At 42.7% G+C, this 27,757-nt stretch overlaps 1 protein-coding gene across 1 annotated transcript; it reads right to left on the reverse strand.

Annotated features, from left to right (window-relative positions):
- Positions 1 to 258: 258 nt before the first annotated feature.
- Positions 259 to 27,757, reverse strand: LOC118396961 (T-box transcription factor TBX4-like). Its single transcript, XM_035791347.2, has 9 exons — positions 27,331 to 27,757; positions 22,642 to 22,787; positions 21,873 to 21,967; positions 11,185 to 11,304; positions 7,018 to 7,165; positions 3,912 to 4,064; positions 3,570 to 3,658; positions 2,552 to 2,790; positions 259 to 2,301 (listed from the first exon to the last, which is right to left on the reverse strand). Exons 2-9 carry the CDS (start codon positions 22,783 to 22,785, stop codon positions 1,622 to 1,624), a joined length of 1,668 nt encoding a protein of 555 aa, XP_035647240.1. The 5' UTR covers positions 22,786 to 22,787; positions 27,331 to 27,757; the 3' UTR covers positions 259 to 1,621.

Here is a 27,757-nt window from a genome sequence, read left to right on the forward strand (position 1 = left end):
AGATCGGGGTCATGGCCGGGGTCTGCCATTATAATCGGCGACCCTGGAGCCTTGCTCAAGGGAAATAGAAATATAATTTATATTTCTGTGGGCCCAACGCTCTAACCTGCTAGACTACCTGCCGCCCGTAATGATTGATGTGAGCTTATGTGTCTTAGATCACCAATGACAGGTAAGTGCTAGTGGAGGATAGACATAAATTCATTTCAGACTGAATCCATTACCATTGTTATTACCAAAATAATACATCCACAAAGCTACTCTGTTGACCTTTTCAACTCTATCTGACCTCTTCAACTTTTTGGAGTAAACATAACGCTAAGCAACAATGGGAGGCATAAAAATATTTATTTAATCAGGTGTGCAAAAAAAAGAAGTTATATCGAATATCAAAAGAAAGGAAGGGATAACGTGAGTGTGCCAGGTAATAGACCACCATATTGTTCTATTATTACCCATTCCTACTTGTCAAGGTCAGACAGGCCAGGCCTTGCCGAATGTTACACGGTCATCCCTGCTTCAGTTCAGCTCAGCTTGACTTCACAATGTGGCTCCTCGCCCGCCCCGCTCGGGCTGTTTTACATTTGCAGTCTTGTAAGGATTTTTCCAACTCAGTCATTTGGGGCTGGGATTTGTGCGGAGCTCTGTGTTCTGCACTAGCGTTGACTTAACAGCGATTCCTTAAGCTCCCATCTGGTTGGCCAGGGACCTTATCCGACGTCCCACTTCAACAGGCGGGAACGCTGCTTTGGAACGGACCTCGGGTTTGTAACTAAGGGCCGTTAGCCTAGCGGATGTTTGGCTTCATGCTAAGTGGTGTCACGCTAGCTTAAAACATGGCTAGCAGAGGCTTATGGCTGAAGGTGCGATCTGGACCTACAAACACTTAAGCTCTGCTCAAATGGACTGCATGGGTGGGCTTGTTGTGTAGTTCACCTGCAGCCCATGTTTAAAAGTTCAACAGATTTCTAACTGGCAAAGTTTCTCAACACAAGCAGAGAAGGCAAATTAAATGAAGGCTTTACTCAAGGTCTCAACAAAACATTTGGACTGTTACTTCAATCTCTTTGCACATACACATCCATGTCCCACTCCGTCGTATATGATATGATAAAGTTTTGCATTTAAATGTTTTTCTTAGAAACGTTAATAAATTCATTACTGGTACATACGTGTCCATCTTAATCCTAAACACACTACTTCAAAAACATCAAAGGCATAATGGATACTCTTCACTTTGCTGAACTCATCTCCTTTTGACACTGTTTGACATTGATCATTTTTTAAAGCCACGCTATAGGAGGGGTTCTTCCTCTGGAATACTCATCATCATCACAGTCCTGATGCTCCTCCATGGATCTGAAGGTGCAGAGCTTTTGGGCAGATGGAGGATTCTATTGGAGTTTGGCCACTCTGATTTGCTTCTCCTCATGCTAAACTACTATAGCTTCCTTGCAACTTGGCAAGGTCATCATGGCTGTATTTCAACATAATCTCACTTCAGATGCCTCACAGGCAGTTCAAAGTTGGCTGGCTGGCTAGGGGGAGTCTGGTTGATTCTGGACCGACCGGGTGGGTGGACATCGCTGCTGCCTCAGGAGCCACACAGCACCCCATAGCCCTAGCTATCATTCCAGTGGGCCCCTACACTGCTCTGCCCCATCTGGTACTGGTAGGACGGGTCCCGGATAGATGGGGGGGCGCTCTGTGTTGGGAAGGCCGAGAACTCCCTGTGAGGCAGGAGAGGAGACCCAGGCCCAGGCTTCCTGTGGTACAGAGGAGGATAGACCAGCGGCCTACTATCCCTGGAACCAGGAACCGGTGGAGGAGAAGACGAGGCGGAGGATGACGAGGGGATGACGGCCAGGCCTCGCTGTGCCGTGGCTGGACTGTAGACTCCTATGTCGGGCTGGGGGCGTGAGGGACCGGAAGGGGCGTGGTGGGGCACCACGGAGGTGGCGGTGGCAGTACTGGTGAAGTGAGCAGTGAAGGGCTGGTAGGGGACGGCCTCCACTGTCTGCACACTGTACCGGGGGTAAGGCTGCACCGACGCCCATACGTTGCAGTTCAGAGAGGGGGGAACCAGGTCGTCAGCGCCCACAGCCCCGTGGCCGTTCTCTCCTTCCATCCCTCCATACATACAGGCCTCCCTGGAGCTTATGGCCTCACCGCAGTAGGGGTGGGACAACAGTGGAGGCTCATAGGAGGGAGGAGAACGGAAGTAGTGTTCCTCTGAGACTGGTGGAGGAGCCGTGTCCAGATACGGCCGTTTACAACCCAGTTCCAAGTGCCTGGTGTTATCTGTAAAGAAATGAAGATTGAATCATCATAACTGAATGCAAAAACTCGTATGTATCACCCTGCTGTCCTATGATGCTTCTTCATACTGTTCAGAACTGTGTACCAATCCATCTATACTGTGTGATATTGATGTGTAGCACCAAAAGAAGTATTGCAAGACGAGAAAGTTTTCTGAAAGATTAATGAGTTCTGCCCACTTTCTGTGATTGACAGGTGTGGAGATTTTCAGGTAGGTCTTTAGCTAACCCACCTCTGTGTTTAAAGCAGTGGTAGAGCAGGCTGGGCTCTCGGCTGGGAGGGAAGGAATTGGAGATGTGTTCCTGGTGGTCTGAGTTCCCCAGAGGCATCCCACCCTCATACTGGTAGTGGGACAGGACCTGGGGGTGCCCCGACAGGTGTACCCCAGCTCCCAGCTTCCCCGTCAGGTGACCGTGTGAGGATAGGAGCCTCTGGCGAACCATGTTCTTAGAAATCACTGGGTAGTCTTTTCTATGGACAGGAAGGAGAAACAAGAATGGAAGGATTAGAGTTACCGTGTTGGGGAAGCTAGTCTGAAAATATAGTTTACCAAGCTACCAATTGCTTCACACTGGAAGAAGTTAAGCTACACCAAAGCTACCCCTAAGAAAAATATAGTTTGCTTAATAAGTTACTTTGAAAAAGTAGTTCACTACATCCAAACTACTTAGTGAAAAATTATCATATATAAATCTGAAATGTCATAGCCTACAAATTGCAAGAACAGATCACTCTGGAGTCAGATGTTAACAAAATGTGTAGTTTAAACACAAAAACTGATTATGCACACAAAAATAGTGTTTCAAGTGAGAATTGGGCAGGTATGATGTAAAAAAGAAGGTACATTCTTGCCAACACCCATCTGTTATTTTTGCTAGTTAGCTAGTTAGCTACACCACTACATAGCAACTACTGAAAACACTACCAAGATTTGAATTTAGTTCAACTACCACCAAGCTACTGCAAAATGTAATTAAATTACTAAATGTAGTTCACTACTCCCCAACACTTGCGTTAATAGATTGTACTTTGCAGAGAGAGAACGATGTATTAAAGGAAGCAAGCACAGTTAATCCATTCACAGGTGGGGAAAAAATCTGCTAAAGGAAGAAATGGAACAAGTTCCAAAAGGAAAAAATGGTTCCAATGAATGATGTACTGTGTCAAAAGAAGAATTGTTTCCATGATAAAGTAAATATTCCATATACTTTTATTGAGTGGCACATTCCCATAAACATAACAGAACGTACCCCTGGAGTCTGGAGACACGCAGGTCCCCTTCGTCGCTGCCACGGAAACCCTTGGCAAATGGATTGTTCTCGATCTTTAGCTGAGTTATCTGGGAAGACAGCAACATATCTTGTCACTGCACTGACTCATCATGGAATGTGCAGCTAGGTTCAGTCAAAACTTGACTATGAAAACTTGACTTGATCTATAACTGTCCATTTTGGATTTGGAACCTTTCTCCTGCAGATAGTGTTTTGAAGACATGCTCTCGTATTACTGACATTAGAAACGTGACTATGTGCAGAAGACGTTGAACATCAGACAGCAGGTGGACAACTACATGGGTGGCACACATACTGTACCTTATGGTTCTGGTAGGAGGTGACGGAGATGAAGGCTGTCTCGTGAAACACGTGAGTACAGTAGGCTGTGTTCTTAGACCCAAAGGCGTTGTTCTCGTCAGCCTTGACGATGTGGAGCCGAGGCTGGTACTTGTGCATCGAGTTCAGGATGATCTATCAGTGGGAAGGAAGGAAATGTAGAAGAAAAGAAAAACCAGTACAAGGTCAGACGAACGAAGTCGATCACAGCACACAGTCCTCTTAGAGGAACCAGTGAATGACCGGCCACCACCACAGTCTTGAGACTTTTAAAGATGTTTGTTTAAGAGGTTCGTTTTTCCCTCTTTAAATGAATGGTTGCCCCTGCCCTAGATGCTAAATGCCAAGTGATGTAATTGTATTGACTTGAATAGACTCGTAGTGTGAATGGGGTGCTTACGATGCTCAAGTTTTCCATGGCTAGCCTTTTTTGGAAGTAGGCCTATTTTAATGCTCCTGGAGTTGGCGTTAGTGTGCATACAATGTGGACATTTGTCAATGTACTGTAGTTCAATGTGTTGATACTGAAAAGTGGGCACCCCTTTGTCACACTTGAGTTGCAACTGTATAGTGCATTAATCAGCATGTGTGGAGCGTGCTCAATGTTTGGGTTGGGGGGGGGGGCTAGGTCAGCACATCGGCACCAGTCTGCTCAGAGTAGCCCAGTAGCCTAGGAACATGCTCACTGGAGCGTCAGCAGGACCGGAGCAGGGTCATCTCCAGCGTAGCTCTGTCAGGACCGATGAGCATCAAGCTCTCCTACCTTCTAGACTCACAGCCCGCTGGTACCAGAGCCCTGACTTGAGAGGCCAGCCCCTCCAGGAGGCTATCACAGAAAGAGGTTAAGACTCATTTGGGAGGACAGGCTCATAGTAATGGCTGGAACGGAAAAATGGAATGTTATCGAACACATCAAATGTACGGTTTCCATGTGTTTGATTCCATTCCATTCACTCCATTACAGCCATTATTATGAGCCATCCTCCCCTCAGCAGCCTCCTGTGGTATCAGGGCACAGGCAGCTGGGGTCATATTTGCACCCTGAACAGCCCAATGCTCACATGCCCCTTCCCCCCTTTTGTTGAGGCAAGGTTCAGACAGAGATAATCAATTGGTTCATTGGCTGACTACAGACTCTGTAGTGACGGAACTGATAGAAATAAGCTAGTGGTTGGTTGACTGGAGACTATGGTCACGACCTTTGTCTAGTCTGCTAGTCTGGCCGGGGTCTGTCTGGAGGCAGTGCTGAAAGGAGTCTGACTCTCTCTGTGCTGTCTGGTTGCATTGATCAGGACAAGCCCTCCTTGGATCAATCCAGAACCAAATCGTGCATTCTCTCTTTCATCTTTTGGGTAAAAATGTCTGCTAACTGGTTTTTAAACCAAGACACTCAGTGACAACTGGGAAGTGACAGCATTTCAGGAGTGATTCCTTGGACCTTCTCTTGGTCAACAGTAGCAGGGGTCAGTGGGAGCCCAGATCCCAGATCAGTGATAGTGTTTTTACTGCTGATGCTGACAGGTCAGCAGCGAAGGGAGAGGAAGGGCAGAGTTTGTGGGGGATGGTGAGGAAGGGGAAGGGTTGTCATAGATCTGAGATACCCCTGGGTTGAATCAAGCTGATGGCCATCCTGCTCTGAACTGTGGACGAGCAACCATGCTGACCCACATACTTGCACACACAGTCATGCAGACCGCATACTCACATTACATAAACAAACACTCTTGAAAAGACACACTCTCAAATGCACAAACAACATAGTCTATCATTGACTGTCATTAGCTGACTTCACAAGCTGTTTTATTTCAACTGTGGGTCAGTTTATAGCAGGGGTGTCAAACTCATTTTGCCTCTCGGTCTTCAATGAGGTCCGGAGGGCCACATTGAAAATTGCTTATATTTCCTAGGAGTCAAAATATGAAAAGAATAGTCCTCTATCCATCGTTTTTAGAATTTTCTGTGCTCCCTGACTGTCTAGCTTTCATTTCAGTGATTATTAGCAAGCTGGATTTTATTCCCCCCACCCCCATGGACCGTATGCCATATGTTTGACACCCCTGGTTTAGTGGGTCAGGTGGGTGGTGGATCCAGTGCTATGCAGGCCAGAGGGAGGGAGAGGCTCTCTGGCTCCCCTGCTGGCGTGGACTGTTCTATCAGCAGGGCTTAGTAAGACCTGGCCCCTCTCTCTCTCTTTGTCCTCATTACTCGCCCTTATCACTATCCAGGCGGCGGATTCAACCTGACAGCGAGCCCCGCCACTGATCCCAGGGGTTATGAACCTAATGAGCTCGCCTTCTGACGGGATGGCTTTGGACAAGCCTGCTCAGAGTTCCTCTGGGCAGCACTGCTGCCGCCGTCACACTTCTCACTCCCTCTGTGGCAAGATGCTCACTTTCTCTCGTATGCTTTCTCTCTCTCCCTCTCTTCTCTCACCGCCACTCCCTCCACTTCAGTCCATCTTTCACCCTCTCTCCTGCTCTCTTCCTTTTCCTCTCTGGCCATCCTTCCTCGAGTCCTTCCCCCTCTCTCCTCTCTCCCACTCATTCCACGAAGACAGCTTTATGACTCTGTCTCTTGTTAAAAAAAACACATATTTTCGGCTCTTGTTTTAACACTAGTCTATTTAAGTCTCATCTACTGTGTAGTTTTGAGAAAATGAGCTGTGTCCAATCACCTCTCTTGTTTTACATTACCAGGAGAAGTGATAAGCTCTATTGTGTGAAATGACCCAGTGCCTTCCTGGGATGTGAATTCACCTACATTGTGAGAATCAGTAAAGGGAAAGAGGGATACCTAGTCAGTTGTATAACTGCATGCTTCTTCTGCATTTAACCCAACCCCTCTGAATCAGAGAGGTGCAGGGGGCTGCCTTAATCGACATCCTCGTCATCGGCGCCCAGGGAACAGTGGGTTAACTGCCATGCTCATGGTCAGAACGACAGATGTTTACCTAGTCAGCTTGGGGTTTAGTTACCTGCCGCCCAGCTAATCATCTCTCTCTCGCTCTCTCTCTCTTTACCCCTTTACAGTTAATTGAGCTTAAAGATTATAAATGTTGACATTAGTTTGTAGACTGAGAGTCACTCACATGCCCAAAGGGGTCCAGGTGGTTGTTGGTGAGCTTTAGCTTCTGGAAGGACACCATCTGCCTCATCCAGTGGGCTCCTGTTGCCGGGGAGTCTGGATGGACATAGAGCCTCCCTGGCATGGCTGGCTCCGCCTTGCCTGCCACCATCCTGAGTAGAAAGAAAAGGAGAAGAGAGAGAAGAACGAGAGTGGGAAGGAAAGAGAGGGAGATGAAGAGACAAATTAAGGTGCAACGTCGTGATCATCATAAGGACCGCTTTGCTAGCAGCAACCATGACCATTTCTCTGCCAAGATGTCTCAACCATTGTGGCAATCCAGCAACCATTTGCAACCCAGCAGCCCAGTGCTCTAGCAAACCCTATTGTCAACCTCTTGTCACGGCATGGCTAAATCTTCCAGCAGCCACACAACTCCATTCGTGCTCACTGATTGTCCTCTGAAGAATCCCTTTTTTATAATAAACACATGTAGCTACAGTCAGTAATGGCAGCGGTTTCAGTCCTCACACTATGGGGCTAGAGGAACCATTCCCCCAGACTGGAGGCTGCTTCAACCGTAACATCACTGCTAATTACGCTCCTCCAAGGTGTTGCTGAAAGAGTCCAGAACCCCACGCTGGCAACCGCTGGGATTCCAGGCCCTCCAAAGCCACCCCACAAAGATCAGGAACAAATGGCTGTAAAACAAGAAATGGCTGGGTTTCTGCTGGAGAAAGCAAAGCACAGTTGTGCATTTTATGGGGGTTTTGTTTGGGTCTCAAATGGTACCCTACATTGTGCACTATTTTTGACTACGGGCCCTGGGATTAGGGTGCCATTTAGGACGCAGACTTTTTTTTCTTGGCGTGACGTGATGTCGGGTTCTGGTTTCAGTACGCCCTACCCTGGAGACGGTTGTTTTGTCATTTGCACGGCCAGCAGTGCCAACGGTTGATGCTGCTCCGGTGGGCAGTGGCAGAAGCAGGCTGTGGTGGCATCACCGGTCATGGCTAGAGGGATACAGTTTATATCAAATTGATGTCAAAAGTTGCTGCATTTTAGCTAAACCTAACCCTTTTCCTAACCTTAACCTAATTCTCCTAACCTGCTATGTTAATTGTCCAAACCTGTTTTGAAAAGTCAATTATTTTTGTTCAATTCTAACATAAGTTGTTTCCTCTCTAGGCATCACCCAATGTAAAGGGTCACTGGAAGGCCAGTGGGTACAGCCAAGCTGTTTTTATCCCATAGATTTTGACAGGCGGCTTGCCAGTGCCCTGCGGTAATGAACTGTGTGCTAATGACAATCCGTAGCTACAGTTAAGTTGGCGCAGCGACTGAGACATGAGGTTCTGGTCTTGGTGTGCTCTGAAAGAACAAAGGAGCATGCATGGCATGGCATACTATTGTACCATGACCTCAATAACAACAAAGTTGCCTGTGGACAGCCTTGTCACTTAAAATATTACAGTACTAGAGATTTTGATGATCATCATACTGTATTTGCGTCCTCTCTCTCGTTCTGAGAAGTGGTGATATTTCTCTGCAGCCAGGATGTTTGAAAATGTTTGGAAGAATGTATTTTTTGATGTAAATGATCCCGTTTTTGTGGGAAGAGGGGATTAGGGCGCTCCTTTTCACAAGAGCAATGACTAAATTGACAGAAACCAGTTGGTTTTCCTCATTATTCAACCACAACAGACTAAATTTAGACATCCATGACTGGAGGCAGCAAGTGCCTGGACTCACTCTCCATCTCTCCATTCCATCAATGAGCGGATAGAGATGAATGAATGAACAGATGAGTGGGAGATGAACATCACACACGTTGGTCTTGAACACAAAGCAAATGTTGTTAACCAATACACACAACAAATTAGGGTTCCTCAATGGTTATTTGTGAAGGGTGATAGTTCTAAGTGGAACCATACTGACCCAAAGAACCCTTTGAGCCCTTCAATAGTTCTTTGCAGTTTGCGGAGTCAAAAAAGTGTTATTTCCAATTTCAGTGATAATTAAAATAATGAAACTCATTATCATATTTTGGGGGGTGGTTTGTGCACCGCTCTTTTTGTACAACAGTGAGTGAGTGTCATTCCAGTTTATCTAATCTTTTTTGTTATGCCATGTTGAAAATTACTATGGCCAGTGACAGTGTCTTGTGAAAGAGTCACATATGGCCTTTTGTCAGTTGAGAACTGTTGTGTAAGTCAATGGTTCTCAACTCTCTCCTTAAGGACCCCCAGCTGTTCTAGAGCTAGCACACCTGATTCAACTTGTCAACAAACACTTAAGCCATCATTTGTATTTATTTTTTATTTCACCTTTATTTAACCAGGTAGGCAAGTTGAGAACAAGTTCTCGTTTACAACTGTGACCTGGCCAAGATAATGCAAAGTAATTTGCCACATATAACAACACAGAGTTACACATGGAGTAAAACAAACATACAGTCAATAATACAGTAGAAAAACAAGTCTATATACAATGTGAGCAAATGAGGTGAGATAAGGGAGGTAAAGGCAATAATTAGGCCATGGTGGCAAAGTAAATACAATATTGCAATTAAAACAATGAATAAGAATAAGGCCAGAGGGGGTGTGGTATATAGCCAATATACCACGGCTAAGGGCTGTTCTTAGGCAAAACCCGGTGCCTTATTGCTATTATAAACTAGTTACCAACGTAATTAGAGCAGTAAAAATAAATGTTTTGTCATACCCATCATATACGGTCTGATATAGCATGGCTGTCAGGGCTCGAACCACACAGTTTATAAAATAATATAACCTATGGAATTTTAACCAGAAAAAAAGAACCCTGTATGGTTCTTCAAAAAATGTTATTTGTAGAACTTTTGAGATTGAAAAAGGTTTTAAATAGAACCATTCTCCATAAAGGTTCTATAAAGAACCATTACAAAGTGTTGTACTGTTTAAAGCTTGTAACCATAGCGGAACCCTTTTTGGTCCTATAGAGAACCTTTTTTTATAGTTCTTTATAGGAAAGGGTTATTTAACGCACCATAAAGGTTCCATTTAGAACGATATGAGCATAGTTCTTTATAGAACCTTCAAAAAAGGGTTCTATACAGCACCAAAAAGGGATCCGCTATGGGATCCACTATGGTAACAACGTTACATTATCCAACATGACATTTGTGAAAGGCGAGGAAGAGAGGGAGGTATAAATAAAGAATATAATGCAGAAACATGTTAATTTGTACCCTTCCATTTATTTGGTTTGCATAATGATGTCATAGCATGTAAAGTGTTTGTTCCAGAGCATGCCGGGAACAGTGCCCTCTGCCAGGGATGTGTGTGTGCGTGTGTACTGCTTGTCTGTGTGTATACTGAATGTGGGAGGCAGCATCACCTCAAGCATATAAAACTGTCTGAGAGTGTTAAATGTCTCTCTCATTTGCACCCACCGTTATTGTCTACTCTACAGCATTGGGGGTTGTTTTCCTAAGGTGAGAGGAAGGCCTCCACAGAGCGGTGGGGCTGAAGCTGTGGCTGAGAAGATGAGAGCTATTTTCACCTTCCTTAAGCTCACCACCGCTCCCTCCCCACCCTCCCTCACCACCCCATTTCTTGACCCCCCCTTTCTAAAGCCAAGCAGCATCTGAGACAGGGTAGAATGGTTAGATGTCTCATAACAACCATTTAGGATGTTACTCATCTAAACCCTGAGCTTAGAGAAGAACTTGAGCAATACTGCAAACTGGAAGAACCACCCTGACAAGGATTTTGGCAGGATTTTATCATTGTCTTGGTATATTTTGTATACTGTTGTATTGTATGTATTGCTGTATTGTCTGTTCTTAATATGTAGATTTTTGTATTGACTGTATAGGGGCTCCAGAGTGGTGCATCTCAGTGCTAGAGGCATCACTACAGACCCTGGTTTGATTCCAGGCTGTATCACAACCGGCCATGATTGGGAGTCCCATAGGGCGATGCACAATTGGTCCAGCATCGTCCGGGTTAGGGTTTGGCCAAGGTAGGCTGTCATTGTAAATAAGAATTTGTTCTTAACTGACTTGCCTAGTTAAATAAAGGTTCAAATAAATACATAACAAATAGCTGCTGTATTGGTGACCAGGTTTTCCATGTAAAGGAGATTCCTTGTCAACGGTCTTCCAGGTTAAATAAAGAATCACATTTTTTAAAAGGTGTCTCTGACTCACCACTTGTTGTCGCAGAACTTGTAGCGATGGTCGTCGGCAGGGACGATGTCTGTGAGGAGGATGTACTTGGTTTTGGGGTTCATACCCGTCACTTTCACCTTGTAGCTGGGGAACATCCTCCTGTGAAGGACACGAGAAGGGTCTTACATTAAATTAGACATTCCCTAATGACGATGATTTCACCCACCATTATACCCACAAGACATAAAGCTCGCTCCCCAACTCACTCAAACACGAATTGGGTCAGCAGGTGTTTCGTTATTGGTGACGAAGTCACCTCATCCTGATCCAATTTGGAAAGACTTGCCATTAGCTTCTAAACACCTTCAGTATCGTAAGACCCGTAAATACAGAGGTTTATATAATGCCTTTTGTCATCGTGCTGCCCTCACACCTTCGAGCTTTGAGGGATGTTGAACGGGATAAGGCGAGTTGATAAGGCGCTTTAGGAAATGATGTCACCCAAGCTTTTTGAGCACCTAAGTACCTTCCCTCACCTAGCTACCTTACACTGGAAAAGATTTGCCTCTTCAGATGAGCTAATGAAAATCTGCTTTAGCCCCAAGGTGTCTCTCCGCTGGGCTGAGGGCACACAGTAAGCATGCATAAGAGGCTCTTCTCTGGCTTTGCAGGAGGGTTTTAGCCCTGAGTGGAGCATCAGCACGGAAAGTGTTCTATCTGGCAGGTGAGCGAGCAGACGATTAGCGCTCAGAAAGCGTATCAAGCCAGGCTTAAAGACTGATTGGGAAGAGCTAGAGAGGTCATAGGGGACCTCAGAGTTGAGGGTCATATGTAAAGTACAATCCCACTGGGCACAAACTGGTTGAATCAACGTTATTTCCATGTAATTTGTCAACGTATTGTGATGTGGAATCTACGTGGAAAGGACACGTTGGATCCACGTCTCCACCTCAACCAAAAATAAAAGTTAAAGAATCGGACTAAATCAAAACGTACTTTATTTATAGTGCATTTAAGTTTGATTAGACTATATTCTTTAACTGAGATTTCTGGCAGAGATGGAGAAGTGAATCCAAAATATAAATTATTAATTTGTAGAAAAAATGGATATTGAATTGTCTTTGGTAGTCAAAGCAACCAAATATCAACATTTAAAGAAGATGTACACTATATATACAAAAATATGTGGACACACCTTCAAATTAGAGGATTTGGCTATTTCAGCCACACCTGTTGCTGACAGGTGTATAAAATCGAGCACACAGCCATGCAATCTCCATAGACACACATTGGCAGTCTTACTGAAGAGCTCAGTGACTTTCAACATGGCACCGTCATAGGATGCCATCTTTCCAACATGTCAGTTCGTCAAATTTCTGCCTTGTTAGAGCTGCCCCGGTCAACTTTAAGTGCTGTTATTGTGATGTGGAAATGTCTAGGAGCAACAACGGCTCAGCCACGAAGTGGTAGGCCACAAAAGCTCACAAAGCAGGACCTCTGAGTGCTGAATCGCTTAGTGCGTAAAAATTGTCTGTCCTCGGTTGCAACAAGTTCCAAACTGCCGCTGGAAGCAACTCCAGCACAAGAACTGTTCTTCAGGAAGCTTCATGAAATGGGTTTCCATGGCCGAGCAGCCACACACCCACCTAAGATCACCAAAGCTTGACACCATTGGACTCTGGAGCAGTGGAAAAGTGTTCTCTGGAATGATGAATCACGATTCATCAGCTGCCACTCCAACAGACTAATCTTGGTTTGGTATTTTGGTCTTTTATTAGGATCCCCATTAGCTGTTGCAAAAGCAGCAGCTACTCTTCCTGGGATCCACAGAAACATGACAAAATACAGAACATTAATAGACTAGATCAGCTCAAGGACAGAAGAACATTAAATATCGTATCGATACATACACACAAACTATCTAGGTCAAATAGGGGAGAGCCATTGTTGCTTTATCTTTTTTTGAAACCAGGTTTGCTGTTAATTTGAGCAATATGAGATGGGATTTAGTTACATGTAATAATGGCTTTATATAATACTGTACACTTTCTTGAATTTGTTCTGGATTTGGGGACTGTGAAAAGACCCCTGTTGGCATGTCTAGTGGGGTAAGTGTGTGTAAATTGGTTATGCAAACAATTTGGGATTTTCAACACATTATTGTTTCTTATTAAAAAAATAAGTGACGCAGTCACTCTCTTCTCAACTCTTTGCCAAGAGAGACTAGCATGCATAGTATTTATATCAGCACTCTGATTATAATTAAGAGCAAGTCATAGAGCCTCCCGGGTGGCGCAGTGGTCTAAGGCTGTGCCACCAGAGATTCTGTGTTTGAGACCAGGCTCTGTCGCAGCCGGCCGTGACCGGGAGGCCCATGGGGCGACGCACAATTGGCCAAGTGTTGTTAGGTGAGACAAGGATATCCCTGCCGGCCCGCCACTCCTGTGTTTTTGGAATGTGGTGTCTAAAAAGCAGACCTACAGACAGACCTCTCCCCATCTTTACAACCATTGAATCTATATGTTTTGACCATGACAGCAGTTTACAATCTAAGGTAACGCCCAGTAATTTAGTCTCCTCAACTTGTTCAACAGCCACACCATTCATAACCAGATTCAGCTGAGGTCTAGAACTTAGGAAATGATTTGTACCAAATACAACGCTCTTAAATTTAGAGATGTTCAGGACCAGTTTATTACTCGCCACTCATTCCAAAACAGACTGCAACTCTTTGTTAAGGGTTTCAGTGACTTCATTAGCTGTGGTTGCTGATGCATATATTGTTGCATACATCAGCATACATGGACACACATGTTTTTTTTAATGCCAGTGGTAGGTCATTGGTAAAAATAGAAAAGAGTAGAGGGCCTAGAGAGCTGCCTTGTGGTACACCACACATGACATGTTTGACATGAGAGAAGCTTCCATTAAAGAAAACCCTTTGAGTTCTATTAGATAGATAGCTATGAATCCACGATATGGCAGAGGTTGAAAAGCCATAACATACGTTTTTTCCATAAAAGGTCAATAATATTAAAGGCTGCACTGAAATCTAATAGTACAGCTCCCACAATCTTTGTATTATCAATTTCTTTCAACCAATCATCAGTCATTTGTGTCAGTGCTGTACATGTTGAGTGCCCTTCTCTATAAGCATGCTGAAAGTCTGTTGTTCATTTGTTTACAGAGAAATAGCATTATATTTGGTCAAACACTATTTTTTTCCAACAGTTTGCTAAGAGCTGGCAGCAAGCTTTTTGGTCTGCTGTTAGAACCAGTAAAGGCTGTTTTACCACTCTTGGGTATGGGAATTACTTTGGCTTCCCTCCAGGCCTGAGGACAAAGACTTTCCTCTAGGCTCGGAATAAAGATATGACAGACAGGAGTGACTATAGAGTCAACTACTATCTTCAGTAGCTTTCCATCTTGTCCAGCTTTCCAAGTTGTCAATGCCAGGTTTGTCCACCTCTCCCACATTAACTTTACAAAATTCTAACTTGCAATGCTTTTCTTTCATTATTTTTTTTTTATGCATGAATATGATGGCGCACTGTTCATTGTTGGAATTTCCTGCTTAAGTTTTCCCACGTTGCCAATGAAGTAATCATAAAAGAATTGGTAACATCAAATGTTTTTGTGATGAATAAGACATCTGATCCGATGAAAGATGAAGTTGAATTTGTCTTTCTGCCCATAACTTCATTTAAAGTACTCCAAAGTTTTCTTTCCATCATTCTTTATATCATTGATCTTGGCTTCATAATACAGTTTCTTCTTCTTTTATTGAGTTTAGTCACATAATTTCTCAATTTGCAGTAAGTCAGCCAGTCAGATGTGCAGACAGATGTATTAGCCACTCCTTTTGCCCCCATCTCTTTCAACAATACAGTTTTCAATTCCTCATCAATCCATGGAGCCTTAACAGTTCTAACAGTCAGTTACTTAGCAGGTGCATGTTTATCAATAATTGGAAGACGCAATTTTATAAATTTATCAAGTGCAGCATCTGGATGCTCCTTATTACAACTAATCGACCAACATCAGTGCCCGACCTCACCAATGCTCTTGTGGCTGAGTGGAATCAAGTTCCCGCAGCAATGTTCCAAAATCTAGTGGAAAGCCTTCCCAGAATAGTGGAGGCTTTTTTAGCAGCAAAGGGGGACCAATTACATATTAATGCCCATGATTTAGTAATGAAATGTTCGACGAGCAGGTGTCCACATACTTTTGCTTGGATAGTTCCATCTGTGCCACTGACTTAGTCTGACTTTAATTCCAGTTTGTCTACAAATGAATCATTGATATGTTGGATTCATGTCTCCATCTCAACCAAAAATCTAAATTAAAGACTAAGACTAAATCAAACTTTAAATGCACTTTACATCAAGTTTGATATGATTTAGTCCTAATCTTTCATTTTGATTCTTGGTTGAGATGGAGACCTGAATTCTAAATCAATTATTAATTTGTAGACAAACTGGAATTAAAGTCAGTGGCACAAAAGATACATCTCCTTCAAATGTTGATATTTGGTTGCATTGACAACCAAACACAATTCAATATGGAGCCGATTCCAACTACGAGTATACTGACCTTGAGCTTAAGCATGAGAATAGCAAGCTTTTCACCTGCTATTCCTTTTGGGTGGAGATTGAGTAAATTAAGGTGTGGCTGAGGTGTGTCTACAGATATGCTGTATGCTGACCTTTACTTAATTCCCTCGTAAATCCACCACCTTTACGCGCAAGAAACCATGAAAAAAGTCTGGTGAACATCCTGTTTCCAAGAGAAAAAAAGCATCAACATAATTGTCTCCCGATATAAATAACACCATTCTCCATGGACTGTAATTTACAACTTGACAAGAACTATGGATAAGAGCTAGGTAAATTATTAATCTGTTTGGATAAGGGAATTGAAAAATATAAAATACACTTGTTTTAGATATATTTCACCTTATAGTCTCTGGAGAAAAATGTGAAACCAGCCTTATGGCAGCAAACTGAAGCATATCAACATAACGTTCCCACAGTAAAGTTCATGAAACGCTGTGCCATTATGCATCATTTTAAGTGTATGGCCTTTTAACTTGCAGGGATAGCCACTTTTGAATGTCTTAATTATAGACTACCTCAACTTTCTCTGACAATCATGTTAAATATTAGCCACTATCAGTATCGACCATCAGTAGGCCTAATAACAACAAATATTTAACTGCCAACTTACTGTTAGTTCCCTTCAGTTGGTATAGCCTACATTATCATTCCATTTCATTCCATTCTTTCATTTACGTTCCTTTGCTTTTTCTGTAAATGTCGTCACCACCATGTGGTTGTTGCTGAGGATCATTAGTAACAGTTGATCATATTTTTTATTAAATCGTTATGGAGCGGAGTACAGACCAAGCCGTAACAGTTTGAACCATATGCATAGAGCAATACTTGGCTGTCTCATCCCACAGTTCCATGGTTAGTGCAGGCAATAGACGAGGGTATAGCCTACTGTTGTACACTCTTCTCCCTGTTATAATTCTATGTACACTAATCTTCCAACATTACCATGGGTTAAAGAACTGAATGAGGCAATTTTCAGAATGAATCAAACCACAGTTTTATATCTTTCATGCATAAAGGCTGTCCTAATCTGTTTGTTATGATTTCTACATACTTTCATAACCCAAAATAATCTACGAGATCAGAGTATTTTTGAATCTACCAATTGGTGCTGACACAGAAAAATATGCATATATTTAGATGGCTTCTCTTTCTTTCCTAATATTCTGAACCCGTTATTTATTCAACCTTAAAATGACTAACACATCTACGGCCACATGTTGAGGTTGTCTTCTTTTGTCATCATAGAAGCATGTTCAAGACAGCACGCAAAGGTCGCAGGTCGGTGGAGAGCTTCACAATTGCTATAATAATCTGTGCAGAATCTCAAACAGCATTGATCCCCTACACTATGTACTTTTGATGTAATCTCAACTACAATCCATGTAATTTGGTTGTGCTATTAGATGAAGCACAGTGATAACACATTAAATTGGTATATGAATAGAAAATATCTGATATTGTATTCCCATTTGAACTTTACTGTGCTTTTAGATGGTTGAAAGCATAGTGATAACACATCAGTTATTCAACAGACTTCTGGCTGTCTTTATGAGTGGGGCGATAAAGGTTGAAATCTCATTGATCAACATTTCAATCAAATTTCCAGGTTAAAATGACATGGTCTTCCCAGTGGGATGTTCTTAGAACTCACATGATGGTTTTTGAGAGTGCAGCGGCAGCAGCGCCATAAAAAGAGAAGTGTAGGAACGCTGTGAGTGTAGCTCTCTGCTCTCAGCCATCTCAGAGAGAGAGGGAGACTCAGGAATGATAGACAGAATATGCTAATATAGCAGACAAGGCCATAAAACACATGAATGGCGCTACCTTCCGTGACCTCTTCCCTGAGAAACGGCTCTCTTTTTCATCACATCTGCGTCAAAGCAAAAAGTTGCAAAGGGATCTGCAGCACCCCTTATAAACCCCTAAGTGCTTTTTAATGGCGGTCCAGATCAGACAGCAGTTTTTACATCTGACTTGTCATCGTACCGCATCACCCCCTGAGAGAATGGTCCAGTACTCCAGTACAGTTGACCTGCTGCTTCCCATATCCCCTGGCAAAAGGTTTAAATAGAAGAGTGTGAGACACACTTGTGAAAGGCTGACGGTGACATGCTCTCTGAACAGATGAGTGTAAGAGTGAGCAGAGAGCTGGGGCCACCTAAGCAGACCAAGCAAAAGGCTCTGGGTGCATCAAAAGTAGTGCACTATATAAGGAACGGGGTGACATTTGGGACCCAGCCTCTATCTGCTGCTAACGCACAATACTTCAAAGGACCCATCCCAGATCTTTCTGGCCTGACAGGAGCCCTTACTAATGCCTTGTTCATGGATCACAAATACTCAACCCATCCTGTACAGTAGAGGGCATTCAAGGCAGGTAATCTCCCTCTGTCTCTCTCTCTCAGGCTCCAAATTGAATCAGTGTGGAGATCAGTCCTGGTGTCATGCTCACAGAAAGACATTTTAATCTGAGGGGAACTTCCAAAACAGACCTGCAGCTCATCCCAGCCCCACTCACACCCTCCAACCAGGCCCATATTGAGGCCTGTATCAACAGATCAGGAGGTCTCTAGGAGGATATAAGGCTATTTCTATGTAACTCAGCCTGACATTATTGCTGATGGCTTTTCAGCACATCCATAAGAATGATTCAATTTTCTGACAAAGACGTGACTCATGAGTTGAAATAGTGGTGTATAGTTACGGTGGAAACCGTGTTCGATTGGGCCTCTGAGTCCATTACCAAAATACTCATCTCCACGACGGGGTCCACAGCATAGCTCAGCGTGGGGGCCCACACTGAATCACTTAGCATTGCTAATGGCTAATCGAGGACCTCGATGGCTCAGCCACCTCAGCCCTGCCTGATGACAGATGCTGTGGTTTCCATGGCAAAGCTGCCAAACAGCCATGAAGAAATATCTAAGCTTTACTGCCCATCCCCTTGAGGTGCAGGACTTTACTCTAAAGCACGCCTTTGTGTCATCAAAAACGGAATATGACAATGATGAACAATGGAAAGGGATGCGTTATTAGAGCGAGTGCCTGTCAAAACAAGGTCAAACAAGTCAGGACAAGCTGATTGCCACATTTTCTCAAGGCATGTGTTTTCTGTGAACATGCGTGCCTGAGAGAGTGATTGTGTGTGTAGAGGACTGGAGAGAATGAGAAATGGAGATGGAGAATGTGTATGATATCAGTGTCAGTGTGTGGGTGTGTGTTTGTGTGGTGTGTGCCAGCTGTTTCTTTCCTAGCAGCCCAGCACTATGAGCCTCCCTGCCTCCTAGGCCCTCCAGTCAAGGGATCTATCCAGGCTGTTCCCAAATATAACCCTATTCCATTTATAATGTGCTACTTTTGACCAAGGCCCATAGAGCTCTGGTCAAATCTAGTGCACTATACAGGGAATAGGGTGCCATTTGGGACTCCCACCCAGTCTCTGGGAACATCCAACACTGAGGGAGATCAAAAGGAGCGGCAGGGGGATGATGGAGTGCTCCAGGCCACCGCAAGACGCCGCTGAAAGCGGGCCCCGTGGTCCTCTTATCACCCCTCTGCCACCGCTCCCACTGACTTGCTGTGTACAGACAGAGAGAGAGGAGAGAATGAGCACTGTGCCTATAGAAAGAGAGAGAGAGGGGAGAGAATGAGCACTGCCTAGGTACGTTGAAGAGCAAGAATTAAGAATGGGATTGCTGCACTCACAATAACAAACTACATCTACGTTCCTCAGTAAGGAGTTCACTGACTGCACTGTAAGAGACTGAAGGGCCAAGCTGCACTGTAAGAGGCTGAAGGGCCAAGCTACACTGTAAGAGGCTGAAGGGTCAAGCTGCACTGTAAGAGGCTAAAGGGTCAAGCTGCACTGTAAAAGGCTGAAGGGCCAAGCTGCACTGTAAGAGGCTGAAGGGTCAAGCTGCACTGTAAGAGGCTGAAGGGTCAAGCTGCACTGTAAGAGGCTGAATGGCCAAGCTGCACTGTAAGAGGCTGAAGGGTCAAGCTGCACTGTAAGAGGCTGAAGGGTCAAGCTGCACTGTAAGAGGCTGAAGGGCCAAGCTGCACTGTAAGAGGCTGAAGGGTCAAGCTGCACTGTAAGAGGCTGAATGGCCAAGCTACACTGTAAGAGGCTGAAGGGCCAAGCTACACTGTAAGAGGCTGAAGGGTCAAGCTACACTGTAAGAGGCTGAAGGGTCAAGCTGCACTGTAAGAGGCTGAAGGGCCAAGCTACACTGTAAGAGGCTGAAGGGTCAAGCTGCACTGTAAGAGGCTGAAGGGTCAAGCTACACTGTAATAGGCTGAAGGGTCAAGCTACACTGTAAGAGGCTGAAAGGCCAAGCTGCACTGTAAGAGGCTGAATGGCCAAGCTGCACTGTAAGAGGCTGAATGGTCAAGCTGCACTGTAAGAGGCTGAATGGTCAAGCTGCACTGTAAGAGGCTGAATGGCCAAGCTGCACTGTAAGAGGCTGGAGGGTCAAGCTGCACTGTAAGAGGCTGAAGGGTCAAGCTGCACTGTAAGAGGCTGAATGGTCAAGCTGCACTGTAAGAGGCTGAATGGCCAAGCTGCACTGTAAGAGGCTGAATGGCCAAGCAGCACTGTAAGAGGCTGAATGGCCAAGCTGCACTGTAAGAGGCTGAATGGCCAAGCTGCACTGTAAGAGGCTGAATGGCCAAGCTGCACTGTGCCCCTTCCAAGGAGTGCTGACCGGACACTGCACAACCTCTATAGCATGTTGACCTCTCACTGTCATCCCTTACAAAAGAAAATGTTCCTGAGAACCTTCATTCATTCATTTATTAATTTACTCATTCACTCTTCAAGTACTGAGAGGGATTAAAACCTGCGAGCTCGTCAGATCCTTTAGCATCTAGCAGCTCCGAGCACTACTGCTTGATGCTCCTTCCAGATACTTCTCTGAAAAAAGTTGGTGTTGGAATAGATTGGCATTGAATTGTTTTGGCAGTCTCAGTTGCCAATTGAACAACAATATTTATGTTAGAACATGCAGTGCAAAATGTCTAGCTCGAGCTGGTGTAGCAGTGAAGCGGCCTTGCTATGTTTACTCATAATTTTTACATAGAAATATACCTGTAAAAATTTCAGATTACAATTTTGGCCCCTACAGTTTTTTGTTATCCTACCTACAACATTCCACAATGTTGTGGCCTACAACTGGTTTCATTTACAATCCATTTTTATGTTCAATAACATTTTATCTTCACATCAGTTCAGACAGAGTTCATTCTTAGAATTGTTGAATTACACACTGTAGCTGCTCCTGCTCCATTACCGAGCAACATAAACCTGGTGTGCGTCCCATATAGCAGCCTATTCATGCTCACCATCGGCTCGGGTCAAAAGTAGTGCACTATAAAGGTAACAGGGTGCCGTTTTGGACGCCGCCCTGCTCTTCTCTGGCTTCTCAGGCTGACTGACTGTATAAGCCTATTCAGTCAGTCAGGTTTTTCAGCTGAGCGCAGCTGGTGGAGATGCGTAGCTAAGCATCACTCTGAGGCCGGGCCCTTCAAAGGTTTTAAAGGATTCTCGGCACACTTTATCAGCTGGACAAGGTAAAGCCCATCTTTCACAGTTGATGTGGCATTAAAGAAAAATTGTGGTGACCTTTTACATTTTGGACTGGGAAAAAAGCCCCTGTGAGGAATGTAGGGTGGGCGGAGGTTGGTTAGAGAGAATCTAGTCATCTTCTGGTTAAAGTCCAGGTTAAGGGCCAGACTGTCTAATCCACAGGGCAGCATTAAATCTAACACACAGAGCAGAGCTGTGGGTTTGTGTTTTCAATTAGATGTTCACTGGGGCAGAAATGATGTCTCTTCATTTTCTCTACCTGAGACCCAGCGTGACATAACTGTAGCATGGTGTAATTGATTGCCTTAGCTCCAACAGATGGCCATAGCTACTCAAAATGGAGGTGCCATAATGACTACATTTTAACACCAATGAAAGCAGCTACTCAATTTGCAGAAGTAACACATATTTGTGGGGAATCTGAGATGAGTCTGGTACAGTTTAGTATAGTATAGAATGTGTAGTGCTAGTCTACTAATATGGTATAACCCATGTATTGCTGTGATTTATGAACTGTAGGTACTCACCTGCCTGCTTTCGTTATGATCATCTCTGTTCCCGCCTCATGGAACTTCTTCCACAGCTCCCTCTCATGAATAAGAACCTTGATGTTCTCAATATTCTAATAGAGAAAGGTAGAGACAGCCATGAGGGTTGGCAACCTGTTGTGGGTTTATAGACAACTCACATTATGAACGAACAACGGCTTCAGTTCAATACAGAGACTTACAATACATAGACATAGACCAGAGACCATAGAATTACATATAGAACTTATATAGAACTTATATAGTAATGTAATAGGATATCTGTGACATAGAATTACTATAATACTACAAATCAAACAGAGCATCTCTACAGATAATAACAGACTTACAATACACAGACTGACTCCAATACTAAACTGTCTCGTAAAATACTTAAATAACACATTCCCATGGAATGGACTGGACAAAATACAAAATACACCATGCACAAACACAATGTAACACACCTTCAAGATACATTATGACATCTGCATTTTTAAGTTAAACCAGTTCATTCTCAATAAATCGTTCACAATTGATAGGGTGTCCACCTACTCTTCCCCGACAAGAAATAAAAACACCCACTTAATATGGCCAATTATTTTGTTAACAAGTCAACGACTTCCTTAATAATAGCTAAAATCATTGAAATTGAGAGCAAGGAAACATACCCATTTTGTCATTTCCAAGAATAGGAAACTTCTGAACATATAATACCTTTGCAGTTGTGTTTCTGGCTGTGTTGAGAGCCTACAATACCCATGATTACCTGGTCTGGCTCATTGCCCTGGGGGATGCTGGGAGTTGTAGGCAGGCCCAGGTGAGCGGAGTCAGGGCTGAGGTCTGAGGGCCCTCCAGACTGGACCCCAGTCACACTGTCATCCGTCACAGCTGAGGCCTTCTCCTGGAGCATCTCTATGAGACGAAAACACCAGCTTCAGTTCAATACACAGACTTACAATACATAGACCATAGAATTACATATAGAACTTATATAGAACTTATATAGTAATGTAATAGGATATCTGTGACATAGAATTACTATAATACTAAAATCAAACAGAGCATCTCTAAAGATAATAACAGACTTAAAATACACAGACTGACTCCAATACTAAACTGTCTCGTAAAATACTTAAATAACACATTCCCATGGAATGGACTGGACAAAATACAAAATACACCATGCACAAACACAATGTAACACACCTTCAAGATACAAAGATGAACCCTGCCCCTAAAAACATAGCCTAATATTTAATGTAGCTATTATTTATTTTTTCAACTACTAATTGACAGGAAGTGCATTTACATAATGTACTTGTACAGTAATTGCTGTTCATTTTGTATTTCTACAATAATTATGTATATTAATACTGTATGGAGATGAAACACATCTTACTGGAAAGCTGCTAATTAATTCAATATTTTCTAATGAACATCTGCAGAATGACCAATGGGAGAAACAAACGGAACTAAAGGGGACTCCGTAAAAAATGTTTTATCAGATCATTAAATGTTGTCATCCCACACCTTGAATGATGTTCTTCAATGGAATTCCTATCTGTTTTAGAAAGAAAATCTGGTCTGGGTAAAATACACGTCTACTTCAATTTGTGTCTGTTATTTACACGAGAAAAGTATATATTTTTTTATGAATTACTATTTATATTGAACGATGAATCAAAAGTAAATTGTTTAAATGTTTTAACATTTCTGGTAGATACAATTATTTCAAATCAAACCTTACAAGGAAATGTCAAGGATGCAGAAGTCAATGCCTCATTCTTGCACTGCAATAATACACACTTGAAGGTGTGTATTCAACAATTGTAACAATTGCACTATTGTAAAGTGACTGTTCCACTGGATGTCATAAGGTGAATGCACCAATTTGTAAGTCGCTCTGGATAAGAGCGTCTGCTAAATGACTTAAATGTAATGTAAATGTAACAACAAATATTTGCAATGAGAGAATAAAAAAATAAAAAAATAAACTGCATATTAATTCATTCAAGGCATGCTCTCTCATTGTGGGACATTTCTTGGAATAGATGTTTCAGTTCTTGGAAACCAGGTCACTGTTTCGTCCCCAAGCTACTAACCATTTTTAATAGAAATATTTGTTGAATTGTGTAGGCAAAGTCATTTCAAGGTGGATCACTGCAGCAAGGGCCATGTGCCATTGGGGGAATTTGGTTACAATGACCCAAATACTTTATGAAGATGGGCCTTCATTCATGCAAAATAGATCTGATCTATGTTTGCAGAGAGGTCCCATGTGAGTTTCAAGGAGGAATCGTCTACTGTATACTGCACCCACTGCTCTGCTCTCCCCTCATATGAAAAGATTGAATAGTAGCTAGCAAACTTGATTGTTCGTCGCATAGAATTTGAATTACCGGACCCATTCAAGTGACGTTATTCCCACATATGACTACACTGTTGTGCTTATTAGGTCATCGTAAATACACAACTACTAAGTAATCATAAATATTCAAGCAACATTCTGGCCATAGAATTACAATTACTAAAGTCTGCGCTCTGTGATGGGTGTACCAGCGGCCATATTGAATATTTCTATTTCTGTTATAGCATCTCCATTTTGATTCTCTGACGTTTAGTTTGATGAATGAAATTACAATATTCCTAATATATATTTGCATATTAACACCGTAAATCATAAGAAACTCTAGACATAAGCTAATTACTCAGCCTGCATGCTTGGAGACCACGATATTAAGCACATGGGGTCAAGATTAATTTGTTCTTCAGAAGAGTTGGATTAAATATTTACTTTTCTAGCATACGGGGGATAGTTTTATGTAACGGCTCCTAAACACTGTTCATTCCATTAGTCCAGATCACCAGCTAAGCTTCGTGCTCTCACAGCTCTAAACCCAGCTCAAAGACAAACATATTTTCATGAGAGACACAGACACACAGACAGCCTGGTATAGCCTCGTCTGCTCCATACAGTTCAGTTTCACAAGACCCTCTCCTCTCCCATAGCAACCATTCCCCCAGCCATTTTACCATACAGACTCAAACTGTAGGTCTACGTCCAAAATAGCACCCAATTCCCTATATAGTGCACTACTTTTGAACAGAGTCCTATGGGCCCTTGTCAAAAGTACTACACTATATGAGGAATAGGGTGCCATTTGCGACGCAGATATAAAGGTATACAGTGTACATTTCGGATAGTTTTTACACTCACCCCGGCCCTCCCTTAATCTCAGGCATGTAAACAATGTGAGTGCTCTCTCTCAGGATGAAAGAGAAGGGGCTCCAACTGTAAACCAACGCAGACATTTGCTAAAGCGAATAAAGATAAGGCGCGCTGCAAATCAGCCGTGGTACTTTTTTACCCTCCTGAACAGGGCCCTTTCACTTACCCTGTTTAACTAAACACACTGAGCTAGCCCTCTGTTTATATCTGTGTCACTCCCAGACATATAATCCACTAAACTATTCATGGCAGATTGTCCTGTGTGTGTGTGTGTGTGTGTGTGTGTGTGTGTGTGTGTGTGTGTGTGTGTGTGTGTGTGTGTGTGTGTGTGTGTGTGTGTGTGTGTGTGTGTGTGTGTGTGTGTGTGTGTGTGTGTGTGTGTGTGTGTGTGTGTGTGTGTGTGTGTGTGTGTGTGTGTGTCTTTGCCTGTTTCTGTCAGTGTATCTGTGTCTGTGTTTTCGCCTCCCAGTCTGTAATGCATAGCCATGATGCATGATGCATGTTATTGAGACAGCTACCATAAATTCAAACCTGACCTACCATTTTGTGCAGCAGCCAGTCTCATGCATCTGGTGATGTGTTGCAGAGAGAGAGAGAGAGACAGAGAAAGAGCACCTTTATTGTTGTTGTATGTACGTCTCTGGCAGCTACTACTCAGCGATGTCAGTAGAATCACATCACGTAGCCTTGAGCTTGTTAGCACGCCATTTGTGCAAAATTATTTTGGATGTGAAACTGACCTATCACAACAAAAATGTAATGGTACCAAAGTAATAAGTGAGTATGGTGCTGTAAAATCTCTAACCTGGAAAGCAGTTCTCTAATGTTCGATTCCCTCCACAAAAGTGAATACGGCCTATGTTTTAATCAGTTGTTTAGTTGATTGATTGGCTTCAAATGTCAGTATACTAATTAACAGAACATCTCAGGATGTAATGTTAAGAGTCAAATGAAAAATAAAATATGATTTTATTTATTGTAAATTTGTGCAATTGTTTATAGTCCACATTTTAGAGACATCCAACATAATTGTTTGAGTTATGTATTTAGGTATTTATTGAATGAAAATGACATTATTTAGACTCCCATTTGTAGATGAAATTATTTGGTTGTAATTTGTGATCATATCATTCTAAAAGCATGTCCTAAAATCATCATCTGGCAGTCAGTCTGTATAAACGAATTAAATATATTATTATGAATATTAATGATAGTTTTATCATTATCATTATTCATCATTAACTATTATAATAATGATACTAATAATAATATTTTCTAACATTATTTAACTATTTTTCATCTTAAACAGAACAGATAGAATTGTTGTTTGTTTAACTTTTTATAACTTTTGAATTGAAAGTTGCTACACCAATTTTGGACTTATAAATGCCTCATGAGCTAAGTTCAACTGTCATACCCCCATTAGAACCCAAAATAAAAGCTTGATTTAGTCCAATGATTGTAAACAACGTAATGTAAACAAACACTGTATAACATCAAAACATGGTTAAAACTATAATTTTACTATAATGGATGGTCAGTCCTTGCATCCATGGTTCTCATAGCTTTAATGTCAATAAGCTTTGAATACCATCACAGGGCCCTGAAACATGTATCAGACTGGTATTTTGGTGTTTTATATGACATTTAATGTCCTTTCTACACAGCATCTAGGCTACGATCCATAAAGAAACGTACAATCTCAGACAAGGGCTCTTGAAATTTTTTGAGAAATTGAGTAAATTATGTAACAACTGTTTTCATCAAATTTACAGTAACCTCAAAATGATATTGTGAAAATAAGAAGCATATAGCCTATAACTTCTTTGAGCATATGTGAAATGTAAAGAAATTGTGACTTTCCAATTGTACTATAGGCTACATGTTCATATCAGTTACAATTAATTTTTTTATAGACCGTGTGACCATAGACTGTTATACATCTCCATAATATCACCGCATCATACAACGGTCAAGGACACTGCTGTTGCTGTTATTGTTGAAATAGGCTACAGATATAGCGTTGTCGCGTTCACCATCACTATCAAGGTAGTCAAATAACGCTGGAAAAAATAAAGTATATCCTAACACTAATCGCATTAAAGAACCTGAGCCTATCCAACTATGGCGTTTTCAGATTGACTCCATGCCTGAGCTTGTTTACAAAGCTCAAAGCACCTAGATAGGCAGGTACAATGAACATAGGAAATCATGTTATTATATTACCTCATGAAATATTATGAGCTCGAATCCATTTATTTTCCAAATGGTACTTTTCTGTCTTCACCAAGGAAATAGCAGGAAGTTACGTTCCATTGGGACGTAGTTAGGGAAAGTCGTCCAGCATCTCATCTTAATAGGCTTGCTTATCTTTCTCCGGCATAACGGTTCTCGAGTAAACTCCCGGACACGCGTGAGCGCCGGTGTTAACACTGACTTGGTGTGATTCAACTCTCGTGAACTGACTGTTGCCTACTCTGCGCGTGTGCAGTGCGATTTGAGCTAGAGAGAACGAACTTGGTGTGTGATGTTTTCTTGGAAACACAAAAAAAAAGAATTTGCTCAATCCCTTGAATTGTTAAAAAACCGGGATGAGTGAATTATTTGACTCGTTCCCCCCTCTCCCTTCCCTCTCTTCCACGCAGACCTGACG

The sequence above is a fragment of the Oncorhynchus keta genome, chromosome 18 (assembly GCF_023373465.1).
Source record: "Oncorhynchus keta strain PuntledgeMale-10-30-2019 chromosome 18, Oket_V2, whole genome shotgun sequence".
Taxonomy (NCBI): Eukaryota; Metazoa; Chordata; class Actinopteri; order Salmoniformes; family Salmonidae; genus Oncorhynchus; species Oncorhynchus keta.

Bases quoted from the DNA above. Each gene is read 5' to 3' on its own strand.
- LOC118396961 (XM_035791347.2), bottom strand. From the start codon at position 22,785: ATGCTCCAGGAGAAGGCCTCAGCTGTGACGGATGACAGTGTGACTGGG. The intron at 21,968-22,641 runs GTAATCATGGGT...TTTCTCTATTAG, and splicing joins AGGGCAATGAGCCAGACCAG to AATATTGAGAACATCAAGGT. The intron at 2,302-2,551 runs GTGGGTTAGCTA...ATTTCTTTACAG, and splicing joins CCACTGCTTTAAACACAGAG to ATAACACCAGGCACTTGGAA.